We start from the raw sequence: 13,551 nt of genomic DNA, 5'->3' as shown, positions 1-13,551 counted from the left end.
AGCATTTTCACAAGGGATAAAACCTGTTAAAAATAAAATAATAATCCCTCTGCACTTGGCTGTGCCTGGGCAGCTTTGGGTATAGAGGCACTCCAGGCTTTTACCTGGAAATTTCAGACCAGAGAGGAAACAGAGACATGAAGAAATGCTAGACCAATGCTAGTCATGTAAGCATATGGCAGCAGACAGTCCAGGGCAGGATGCAGTGCGTGGTTTTGACAGCAGAGATGTTGCTTCTCTACAGGGCAGTGGAGCAGCATATTGCTTTAACCTAACTTCTTCCAGAATGCTGCTATGCTTTGTGCATGTATCTTTTTCTGCAAAGGAACATCTGAATTAGAACAAATTAATTGAAATTAATGGAAGGATAAATTAGAGTTAAGTGTACATACATTTCCTTAACTACATCAGATGCTTCTGGCACTGCATGGAACACGATTGAGCACTTCTATTTTAACAGCGAAGATTACAGTGTGTCACAAATCTGGTTTTAAATGTGATTAAAAAAAAAAATCAATCAGAATTTAGGGTTGCAAGCTGTACTTGCTGTTCACAAGTCCAACTTTTCTAGATTGGGATCAGGGCTCTAAATGCACGTTGCCAATAAGAACTGAGAAAAAGAGCCATAAAATCACATATGACTCAGGGTAAATCTTATGTTTTCTTTCCTACACATCCTAGTGTAATAGGAATCCATCCTTTGACACTTCCCGCAAAACACTGTGTTTTGCTCTGTTCCTTTGAAGACACAGCAGCAGGGAATTGTTCTAAGTCTGGCTAAGCTAGCTAAACTGATGGCTAATAAACTGCTACCAGCCCCACACAGAGCTTCAGGAATAAAGCAGGTGCTTATTATTTGTATTCCAGCAATGTCTGAAGGCCATAAAAACAGGTTAGAGCTGGGCTGAATGCTACATTGAAATGGTAGGAAAGGGTCTCTCATCGAAACAACAGGAACAGATAAATATTGGTTTCAGGTAAGACTGACTCATCTCCTGCTGTGAGGCCATGGAGGCTCATAAGAAACAGAAGGGAAGACATCTGGATGTCCATGCTGTCATGCATGTCATGTCACAGCATGCATGTCAGCCATGCTGACTTGGGGTAAAAAAAATGGACAAAAAGAAGGGAGAAAAAGCAGGTCCAGAGAAGGGCCACTAAAATGATCAGAGGGTTGGAGCACCTCTCCTATGAAGAAAGATTGAGGGAACTGGGATTGTTTAGCTTGGAGAAGAGAAGGCTCCAGGGAGACCTCATTGCAGCCTTCCAGTACTTGAAGGGAGCATCTAAACAGGAGGGGGAATGGCTGTTTATGAGGGTGGATAGTGATAGGACAAGGGGGAATGGTTTTAAACTGAGACAAGGGGGGTTTAGGTGAGATATTAGGAGGAAGTTTTTCACACAGAGGGTGGCGAGGCACTGGACCAGGTTGCCCAAGGAGGTTGTGGATGCCCCACCCCTGAAGGCATTCAAGGCCAGGCTGGATGTGGCTCTGGGCAGCCTGGGCTGCTGGTTGGTGACCCTGCACATAGCAGGGGGTTGGAACAAGATGGTCACTGTGGTCCATTTCAACCCACACCCTACTATGATTCTGAGATTCTATGTGAAATCTGAACTGTTCATTTTTTGAGAAAGCTGATAACAAATTACATTTATGACAAATCACCATCCTCATACCCCAAGAGCAATATTCCTAGAACAGCACTGTATACAGAAGGATTTCAGAGACGCATCTACATCCATGGGAACCCAAATGGAGAATTTTAACTGCAGGCTGGAACATGGGAGAGCTGGAACTTAGGGTCTGACTCCCTGAGAAGATTTGCCTTAGGCAGTGCCCTCACCCCCTCTTTTCATGAATTTACCAAAGAGCAGCTAGACTCTACTGTCCTGCCTGGCTACATTTCACTGCAGAAATTCAAGACATAAATCCAGTCTTACTCTGTGCATCGGTCATGCTGTGAACAGTCACCATCGGAACCCGGGGACCTTGAAAAGAAGAAGGAAACAAGGTGGTTAAATAGCTACCCATACACACACATACCCACGTGAACTGGGTTTTGAATTCCACGGAGCTGCAGCCTCCTGAGGATTGCTTTCCATGCAAGAGTAATCTAAAAAGCAAATCATCCAGGTATTAGAAAGAATCTATGAATAAATGACAGTGTTGTAGACTTGAAGACATGCGAGGTTTCAAAGCTTTTTCCCAACGGACTGCTAAATGCATCTTTCCCTAATTTGTAAACATTACAATTAGCACAAACACAATCAAATCACTTGCTTTTTAAATTATTCTAATGACACACAAACATCACTGCACAAAGCATTTATGTTTTATGCGCCATGGATAACTGTTGCTGTTTTGTAAACTTTTTTTTTTTTTTTTTTAAGAATTAAACACCAGGTTTATTTCACACTGGGAAAAAAAAACCACATGCTGTCTGAAAATGCTGCATTTGGGTACTGAAATCAGTGTTATAAAAAAAAGGATTAGCATTACTACATAATGCACACGAGTGAAGAAAAGAACTCACTGTCACAGCATGTGACAGATTTTAGGATGCTGTAGGATGATGTAGCACAGTGGTCTGGGTTCATCTTCTAGTTCAGAAAGTCACTAAGGGGCTGACTGATAGAAAAATGAGATGGTCACTGGAATTGGGTTCATTGTAGCTTCCCAGCTTCTTACCCTCCTTTTTCTTTTCAAGTATCATCTCCCTGCTGCTTTTGGAGACAGGACCAAAAGGAACTTTGTTCTGATCCAGCACAGCCACTCTTTGGTTATACCATACTTGCTTACAACTTTTCTAAGGGGATTGACAATACTGCTCCAGAAGAAAGAAGACCCTCAAAGACCTCCAAGTTAGTTAGTCTTAGTAGTTAGTAGTCTAGTTAGTCTTGTCTCTTTTTTCCTTTCCCATCGAGATGCAGCAAAGCTGAGCTGCTCAGCCCTGTCTGTGTAGGGACAGCAGAAATTGAAGCTGGCTCTAAGAAGACTCTTGGAGGGAATGTTGTTAGAAATGCTGGTTCCTACTTTCTTGGGACTTTGACTCTTTTATGTTCTGGGGAACCTGCAGTTGGACTGGACTTTTTTTTAATTAAAAAAGATAGGCCCCTTTTACACTTCAAAATTAAGAGTTTTCAAAATTAAGCCTCTTTGGGATTGATAAAATTTATACTCTTTGGGATTCAGACCTCTTTAACACGCCTTGAGTCCTTCAGCCTACAAACCATGATCGCTGTTCATGTGCACCAGCCACTTGGGTACTTCTTGCCAACAGAAACCTCTCGCAATATGAGAGTGTGTCCCAAAACTCTGTAAATGGCAACAAAAGTGGGTTAACGTGAGCCACCCATACCAGTTTGGCAAGTGATATAAGTTGCTGACAGGAAGAAGGGCTTCAGAGTGGTTTAAGGCCAATGGTTTTCCTAATGCTGCCCGTAACTATATCCCATTGAGTGAAATATGGCTTCAGAAGTGTTTAATGTAGACCTTACCTATACAGAAAAGAGACAGACCAAATTTTATTTACTGTTAAGCTGACTGATGCAGCAGGTCTGACATTGGTTTCCTAGCCATTGAGAAATGTCTTCTCTAACAATCACATTCTTTTATCTGCACCATCTTCTTAAAATGCAGCCAAGTCAGTATAAATCACAGAGAAAAATACTGCTTTACTCACTGAGATTTAGCTGAATTTACCTTCCTACTACTGATACACATTGACATGCTGACCGTATTTATATCTAATCTGCCCTGCTTTTTTACTGCATTTCCAGCCTGTTGGAAGTGCAACAAACCTAATAAAGAATTCATCATGGGCATGATAAAATCATCAATGAAAATAAAAGAATTCCTCCCAAATTATTTCAATCAAAGATACAGCAGTCCTTTATTTAACAGAAAAATGCCTAAAAACAAGAAAGAGACAGAAACATAACACATATCATCATTTTATTTTCCAATATATTTTTCCTTTCTTTTCCCCATGTTAGCACTGTGAAAGCGATCAGAAACTAAGAAAAAAGTCGATATGCAGTTTACAAAACCCATGTATTATACGTTGTGTTTAGTTATCTCTCACTACCTCACTACCATCTTCCCAAATAAATATTTTAAAGTGAAGTCTCATACAAAGATACTCAGTCTGAGTCAATATCAAAGAAAACATCTTAAACTATGCATTAATTTCCTTGAAAAAGCAGTCTTCTGAGTTGCTCTATTTATCCTTGACAACGAATGAGGAAAAATGATAAAGACAGAAAAGTACAGAATGCAGGATTGTGAAAGATTAGTCTCAGTACAAAATATTGCCAATGATGACATTCCAGCTATTCAATACCTTTTGCTTGTGAATAGTTTGAAAGTCATTAAGAAGAGAAATCACTCCCCCTTTTTTTTTGTCTGTAGGGATTGGTGTAAACTACCCATTTTAATGCCAATTTTTAAACTACAACATCCAAGTTACGTGCCATACTGTGCCTTCTCATACGTGTACACCGAGTCTTACAACACGTGCATACTGAGTGCATACTGCCCAACAGGGAAGGAAACAAACTCTCGAAATTAGAAAGTGTATGCTCCTTAGCTGCCTTCCATACTTCATTTTTAAAACCTGTAATGGTGTGACAGTCCCATTACACATGCCATCTGCTAAATGCCAGCCACTGTCATTTGCAGCTGTGCGAGTGAAACCTAATTTACTTGCTGAGAGCTGACAGCAGTGGCACAAGGCCACCCCTGCCCCACCACTCCTCACTGCTCAGCCCTTCCAGATCTGGATGGGACCTGAGCCTGGCACATCCTACTGCCTAATAATGCTGCACAAGGCTCTAGTTACAGGAATTTACAATTTTTTTCAGCTAAAAATTTAGCTCTGTCATAAAGATTTTGACTTTTGTCATTATCTGTGCTAGAAAAAAAATGTTACTATCATTATCTATGCTTGAAGTAAATTAAGCCATATCGCTGTAATGACAAGGGCAAATGTATCATCACGGAGGTACTACTGCTTTCTGAAAGTGCACAGAAAGTCTGTGCCTCAGTAATTTGGCAAGAAAAAGCATTGCCTATGGCTCATCATCAATTTTTAAGCAGTTCTCGCTATTATTTTCAAGAGAGTTCTGCTTGAACACTATCAGAAGGAAGCAACTCTGTACATATTTAGGTAATCAGCTAGATTTTCAGAATAAAAACTGAAAATCTTACAACTTTGAATAAAGCATTCAACTGACATTTGTTCTGCAATACTTTAAAGAGAATATTCCAAACTATTCCTGATATTTTCATGGTCTAAATAGCTATATTATCAAAACAAAGTAGTAATTATAAAAAAAAATTATGTAAAATTGCAAAAAAAAAAAAAAAGTAATCAAAATTATTTAATTGTTTAGAAAGTGGAAAAAAGATGAATTGTCTAAATTGTCTTATTCTCTTCATTCATATTCTCAAAGGCTTCAATGTGGAAGATAGTTTCAGACCAGAAGCTAAATTCAGTGTGTAAACAATGAAAATTCAAATACTCTCTGCCAGCACCACCAGAGTATCTCTTAAGCACTGATGAATGATTTAAAAGAGCAGCTGCAAGCAATGGGAGCTGAGAGGGTCTGGCTCTGCACAAGTGAGATAATTGGCAACAGCCATCTCTGTGTACAGATTCCAGATCTCTTTATTTGCTAATCCATGAATTATTTATATGTGCTGCATAAAGTTCATATGTTGGGGTGATAATATCACCCTAATAAATAAAGACATGGGGAATTCATTGAGCCACTGCTTATAATTAAAATATTTTCCCATCTACAATATTTTCCAGCTTATGCTACAGACAGATGTTCGTGCTGTTTGCTTTGGCAACCTTATTGACGCAAACATCAAACAGATTTGTGCTGCTATTCACCCTCCTCAAGGCATTTCATCTTTTAATCTAATCTTTACTTCCTCAAATGTAACTTGTCTTGTAAAATAATCAATACAGTCTTATTGCCAGGAAACATGGAGAACAGGACAAACGGAAGGTACCGCTGGTGTCTGCGCTGTCACTTCTGGTGATAGATTTCATGCGTGCTTTGCATACAGCAGAAATAAAGCTGGCTCTGCTGAGATAATTTCAGTTAGCTGTGTCTAGAGGGCAAATGTACAAGAGGTTAATTATGTTGCACAAAATAGCTTTGATGAGTTTTTGAAGAGGTTGCTTGAGTGCGTAAGTGTGGTCAGGACCAGGGTCAGTTCCATGGAATTTTGCGATGCCTACAGATAGGGCACATGGGATTGACACCAACCCATCCAACCTGCTCCATTACATTGTCCCTCCTGTGACTGCTGGGGCACAGAAGGATACAGGACTGAAAAAGTTCTCCCTTGCTTCTTCAGGCAATAGCATGTTATAAAAATACTGACAAATGCCCTCTAAATATAGCTATATTTTCTCTGACGTAATTGCTGCTGGTACTTCACTCTTCCAAAAGAAGCTGTCCTCTAACTTCAGGCTCTGTTGGCTGTCACTCCAGTTTACACCTCTGTGGTTTTGTGCCCAAAAGCTGTTTTCTACTAATCACAAGTATTCCCTCTGCAGTCGTAACAGTCACGTCTCCCTAATGTCCTCATTCCATTGGATAGAGTAGATTATTTTAGCTCCCTTTTGTAGTACAAATTCTCTTTTCCTCTTATCCTTTAATGCAAGAGCATTTCACTTTCAGTTCACCCTTCCTAAACACAAATGACCAGGACTCTACTCCCTGCTGTAGAGGATGTCTTAACCAGTCTTTATACAGCAGAATTGCCAGTTGCTTGGTTCTTTGGAAAAATTTTTGCTTGATTCATTCAAAAAGTTCATCTGCCTTTTCCATGGCCACAGCTGGTAGGTGCTTTGAAGACATTCAGTGATGAGCACTGCATGGCCAGGCACCCACCCACTCTTAAAGCTTCAAGCACTCAAAACAAATTCTTGCCCTCAGTCATCACGTGCTTAATCTTGCTTTTTGTACTATCAATTTCTCCTTTCTAGTTCTGTAAGACAGCCAACTCCTCCAGTATTTCTTTCTGCCTTCTGATGATGCTTATCAGCTTTGTAGTCTAATTCCATTAGCTGAGTCCAGCTTTGGGTTCCCAGGCTGTCATGGAAAAATCTCAGTAAGGTCATTCCCAAGACCAGCTCCTAATGAACCCTGCTGCTGATCTCCAATTAGCCTTATATTTCTCTGTATCTTAATCTACTGCCTTATTTCATTTAGGCAATCCTTAACCTTTCCTCACAATTCTTAAACTAATCCTCACCCTCTCCTTCTTAATTAATATCGTCCAATGAGGCATCACATCCTGGGGGATAAGTGAAAACATGCCTTTCCTTTCATGAGATGGTGGTCAAGTTTTTCAAAAGACACATGGATGGTGCCAAGGCTTAATAAGGGAAATCTATGATGTTCAATAAATGTTGCAGATACATTTACCCATTGTAGTGACTAATAATCAGATATAAAAAATGAAATGTGCTTAGAAAATTTGCTTGCCGACTCCCTGAACCTCATAGCGCACCATGAATGTGTACTTGGAGATGGAAATGCCAAACAGAATCACTCCAGCTCACATAGGGATCACTGTCTTGTCCAAAGGCACCAGTGCTTTGGCCCAGGATAACAGTTCAGATCTTCAGTCATAGATATGGGTCTGAACAGAGAAATCTTCATACCCAACTTACTTTCTTTTCTCCAGTTTCTGCTCTATATCCTGACATTTCTAATTTAATCCCTCATTAATGTGACATCCATCAATTCAAATTCAGATTTTCTCCAGTCTTTGAGAAGAGATAAAAGTATTGTCACTATGCTTTAAATATATTTAAGTTTTTTTATAGGATTAGCATATGCCAATCTGAAGAGAAATAACTTATGTAGAGGAATACTGTCTCTATTACCTGTCCACCTTAGAAAGCCTCTGGATATCTCAGGCTGCCCAGGAGGGCTGTGCAATCTATATCTTTGGAAGCTTCCAAGATCAAACTGGGTAAAGCCCTGAGCATACAGTTCTGGCTTCTGTTCTAACACTGCTTTGAACAGGAGATTGGACCAGAGATCTCCTCAGGTGCTTTCTAATCTGAATTTTCCCATGATCTTGCGGTTCTGTGATTAACAAGTATACAAATAGCAGTACTATCACAACGGAGAGATTGTGCAACCATGTCCTCACCACATCTCCCAGAGCTGCATCCCTGGCAGAGCAGTGGAAGGGCAGGAAGAGCTTCGCAGTCCCTGTCAGTCCTCCCAGCTGCTCTAATAGAGACGCTGATATTTCCAAGGGAAAAGGGTATCTCCTCACAATTGCATCATGAGAGAAAATATATTCCTAGCACTGCTTACAATCCACAAACCTCACTTCATATTTTATTTGTATATTCTTAATATTGTATAATGTGATTTAGATAACTTTAATTTATCCTTCTTATAATTAATTTTTTTCTTGCATACATAATGGCTTCCTAGGTAGTTAAGTAATAGTTAATATTTGATATTAACACTTTACAAGAACAAAAACAACACTGCTTCTCATTGTCCCATTATTAAGCTTTCCTCCTGTGTGTTCTCAAATTTTAATATATCCTCAAACGTACTGACTACATTAATAAAGCCCTAAGTATCATGCAAACAGGAGACAAAAGCAGCAATAAACCCTACAGCTGATCCAGCTGGCCAGCGAGGTGAAAGAAGCAGTTTTCCTTAAAGGAAGCTTTAAATCTTGCAGGACGGTAACATCTGTACAATCCACTACAGAGTAATGAGTTCAACCAGGGTCGCTCATATAGCTGGAAGTGACGCACCCTGGTTTCAGCATGCAGGAGGCCACTGCCTGATTTGTGAAGCTCCATTATTCCCAGCATCAGTGGAAGCCTCTTGTCATGGACATTTATCTCCTATGAGTGGAATTCAAATAAAAAATTGTATTGTACAGAATGACCAAATGACAGGAACCCTGGCTGTAAGCGGGTGTTAGACCACCTGCTTCTGGACAACATCAGACAGCTCACGCTTACCAATGAGAGTCAACATCTAAACAGGATCAAAGCAAAAAAGCAAAAAAAAAAAAGGTAATGCTTTGCAGAATGAAGTGATTTAAAAGGGCATAGGAGTTTCACTCCCCTTTTTTTTTTTTTTTTTCCATGCAATGAAATTACAGATGTTGCCTGTTCATTTTTTGTTAAATGTTCATGCATATTTCTTTCCACCTGCTCCTTGTCAATGAGTACACAGCTTCAAAGATGTTTAGCAATACAATATTATACCATATTCCCAGCCTGTAGCAGTGGGGTTGGAACTACATGATCTTAATGGTCCCTTCCAACACAAACATTCTGTGACTCTATGATTCAACACATAAATGAACGGTCTACTAAAAGGAAAATGTAAGATGATGGGAACATCCAGAAAAGATACCATTGTAATTAATCTCAGACTAATATCTAGGTTGTAAAGAGCCAACAGAAAAGAAGTTCTTTAAACTGCTAATAGTATCCTCTCTTTTCCCAGACTAAAACCTCTTATGATAGCTCCTATTTGTGTAGAAGAGATTTTTCGTGCCAGCCTGCTATGTTAATACCGTACAAGCATTCAAGAGAGGGAGAGAATCCCCCGCTGTGCCTCACCCCTGGGAATCCTGACCCCTGTCCTATGCACAAAGGCACTGAGACACCAGAGCCAACCTTAGCTGCTAAGTGAGAAAGGGAGTCAAGTGAATGCAAATGAGAATTATATAGTAATTATAATATAAATAGGGCCCGCAGATTAAGTCTGTGCATGCTTTCAAAGAGCAGAAACTAATTTAGGCTTCATAACCCTCAGGAAAAGTTCCAAGAGGTCACATTTTGCCTTGAAGCACTAATTACAACCTCCTGCTACTGGGTATACAAAAAGTCAAGCATCACTGTAATCATCACTGCATGGGAAACCACTCTGGTCACAGCAGATAACAGTCACCCAGTGACACAATATGTGAGCAGCAGCCAGGACTGCCTCACAGGCATGGCCAGTGTGCTCACTGAATGATTGCTGTGTGGGAAACTCATACTTGTGCCATTGGGTCATACCCAGAAAAATGTAACTATGTTCCACTCCTCCTAACAGTGCATCTAACATGGGCTCTCCACCCCTAATCAAACACTCCAGAGCAAGCCAACAACATCTCAAATGATCCAGAAAATCAGCCACTCCATGACATGCAGGTAAGGCAATTCCAGCATTTCCCACCCACAGTGCTTGTGCAGCCATCTAACAAAACAGTGTAACAGCTTCCAGAGCTGATTCCAGCATAAAAATAAATATACATACATCAACTGAATTAATATGAAGTTTTCATTCAGTTCAGACCATGGACTCAGCTTGGAATGCACCTGCTTGTGATACAGGTGGGAAAAGCCCCAAACATGGATAGAGGATGGAGAAGCCTCTTTCGGGAGCAGCATTGATTTTCTCTTCCAGACTTGGTGGACAGAAAGTGTTATGGTTCTCTATGACTTACTGATAAAAATTACTACAGCGCGCTTATAAAGGGTCATTGCATTTCACAGCAAGACAAGTTGGGGCACATGATCAGTTGGGGATGCAGGTGAGAACCATCTCCCTCAGAGCCTGGGAGTTACTGCTTCTAAAATTGGCTGTCAGAAGATGGCTGTACTGAAGCGTGCTGCCAGTTGGTTCACACTCCATTAGTAAAACCCAAGCATCAACCTTTTGTATTTGTTTAAACCCAAATGTGTTTCTTTATCCATAAGCTCTAAACTCTGTTAATAGAAGTCCTGTATCAGCATTAGTAGTTATTGCAGCATCTAATTAAGTCTCTTTAGACTGCCTCAATGACATCAGTTATTACAATTCTTGCCAAAGGTCACTTGAAATGCCAAGTGCTGGCCTCCTTAGCAGGATCAACAGCACTTAGAAAGCTTTTACTTGAATTTCAGCGAACAGTGCTTCAGAGATGCTTTATCATTACCATGATGAGCAGTTTTATGACATTACTGGTTGACAGTCAACCCACACACTTCACAGATTTTGCCAAGCAGCAGGCTTGCCACATAACTAAGTTTAAACAAGCAATGAATGGAGGCATTTTTGCTCTGCACATTTAACGTTGGTTATCTGGGGAGGTTAAATATGAGTTTTGTGTCCTTCTCTCAAAAGAAGAAATCACTGAATACCATGCCTGTCTCCAAAGGCACTGAGTGATGAGGTGGCAAAGGCTGCTGCTCTTGCTACAACGCGTGAAGGGGTTTCTCTGCAGCATGCAGCATCCTCTGCCATCACTGTGGGATTAAGAGCATTCAGCACCTGGGAGGGCTGGGCTCTTGCTTATTAAGGCCTGTGATGTAATTACAGACCAGTTATTAAATTGCTGTTGAGATGAAACTGCATAGGGCTGTGAACTAACTGCGAAAGTGTGCAACCACACCTTGTTAACTCTTCACTCGGGTATGATTTAATAAACATTATTGATGAGAGTACAATAGGTCACATTTCTATGTGATATGCAAGGCAACACATTGCAACATGGCTCGTTTTTGTAGATAAAACACTGCTTTATGAACTTGCTCTGTAGAACGGTAGACTTTTCATGCTGATGTATAGTTCTCTTGTCATCTGCTTGACCATAATTACTATAAAGCATCCTCATCTCCTGTTTTTCCACTAATTTCAAGTGATGGTGGGTCTGGCCCATACAACACAGGTTAAAAGGTCTGATTAAATGAAGGAATTAAGAAAGATGTAGAAAAAGGCTCATTATCCTCCTGCCTGAAGGCATGAACCAACTGCTTATTGTGGAGACTGGGCAGACACATCCCTGATGAATATGTTATTGGAAAAATCCTGCAGAGAGTAATTATGCACCTCCCACTGAAGAACACTGGCTGTGGAGCTAGACCTACTTCTAATCTGTTCCAGTAGCCAATGGTGCTTTCCCTAGGAGCGCTGCCTTGCAACACGAGAAAGGAAATGAGGGTTGTGATACTCGACTTGAGATACGGTCAAAGGCAAACCACTAATTCTTGCTGTACCTCTGCTCCCCGTTTGGTAAAAGCATGAAAATGTTCTTATGGGGGAAGGTTACAAAGGGACTTTGTGCGTCTTTCCATAATTTAAATACAACTGTGACTGCTGCATTTATTTTACCAATGATAATTTTTATATTTCTTCCTCCCTGTATTTGAGAAATCTCAATATACAATTATCTTGAGACATTAAATATTAAGCTTTTCATGTTCAAAGTGACATAAATATATACAGTACTGCCAATAATGTCTCTGCACTGATCTCATGGCCTCTAATATAAATGGAGTAAGTGAAGCAAAATCTGATTTGATTCATGACTCACGATGAAAGATAAATATCACAATCTTCTTTACCAATGCAAAAAGAATTCAGACACCTTTATTCAGAAAGCAAGTCCCTCGCAGTAGAAGTATCTGTGTTTTTGTGATGAATATTCCGGAAAGAGGAGTTGTTTGCTAAAACTAGTATTTTTTGTGAAGATACCCATGATTAAAAATCATATATCCAAGATTTTATGAGGCTTTCAAGCCAAATGCATTCCAAAAACCTCAGCATTATAAACTGAGGTATTACAAAAGTGCAGATTAAACTGCTTACATTGATAAGAAGATGGGGAAAATAAAATGTTATTTTGTTACCATGGAACTCATCAATAAATCGAAGAGCTTTATCAGTTTAATTTAGCTTTTCTTTGGGATAGATTCAGGCCTGGCTAAATCAACTGGTAATCCCATAACAGAAGAAAATAATAGGAGGTTTTCCAAAACACACATCTTCAAAAAACCAAAGTCTTTACGCGGTCATGGGATCTAAGAAGATATAAAATTCTGTATGTTGTTTTTAGTATTATATATTTGCTCACAAGTTTAAAATTATTTCTTAAAATCCGTGGACTGAACTATGCCAGTGGTGATGGTGCTAGATACTGGCATTTCAGCTGGCTGAGCTTATCTCATACTGCACAGCCCTCGGCTATGCAGCACACAAGTTTTCCCATTTTTCTGACCTCCTCCAGGCTCCTTTACAAGTTGTTCTCCCAGAAGTGCTGGGTTTTAGTAAAAAATGACAATATTAAAAGAATAATGAGGCACCAGAACAGATTGCTCAGAGAAGCTGTGGAAGCCTAAATGCTGGAGGTACTCAAGGCCAGGTTGGATGGGGCTCCGGTCAGCCTGATCTGGTGGGGGGCAAACAGCCAACGGCAGGGGAATTGGAACAAGATGATCTTTAATGTCCATTCCAATCTAAGTCATCCTATGATTCCATGAATGCAGAAGAGGTGCTAATTAGCAGTCAATAACTGGATTCAGCATTGCACAGATCAAGGATTTGTCCACTTCTGAATCTTGGCCCTGACAAGTGTAAATACCAAGCTGATGCATTCTGTTGAAGAACTCTTCACTGTAAATCAGTGATTGAATTTAATCTCCTTTTTAAACTTAGTCCCACCTACACAAAAACTTTGTGTGCGTGGAATCTTCCAGAAGTATAACATTTCAAACTTGTGCCATCTACGTG

The 13,551-nt window shown here is 40.0% G+C and overlaps 1 protein-coding gene across 3 annotated transcripts in view; it reads right to left on the bottom strand.

The window, feature by feature from the left end:
- The window catches only part of DPP6 (dipeptidyl peptidase like 6), a 492,473-nt gene that overhangs the window by 15,797 nt on the left and 463,125 nt on the right, over positions 1–13,551 (bottom strand). For all 3 annotated transcript variants that reach the window (XM_085227008.1, XM_085227007.1, XM_085227009.1), the window contains exon 17: positions 1,942–1,989. In XM_085227008.1, coding sequence (XP_085083134.1) covers positions 1,942–1,989 — 48 coding nt within the window. The remainder of the gene's footprint in view (positions 1–1,941; positions 1,990–13,551) is intronic.

Source organism: Meleagris gallopavo, chromosome 6 (assembly GCF_905368555.1).
Source record: "Meleagris gallopavo chromosome 6, MGAL_WU_HG_1.1, whole genome shotgun sequence".
NCBI lineage: Eukaryota > Metazoa > Chordata > Aves > Galliformes > Phasianidae > Meleagris > Meleagris gallopavo.
Note: the sequence above shows the minus strand (reverse complement) of the source record. Positions and strands in the feature narration are given on the sequence as shown.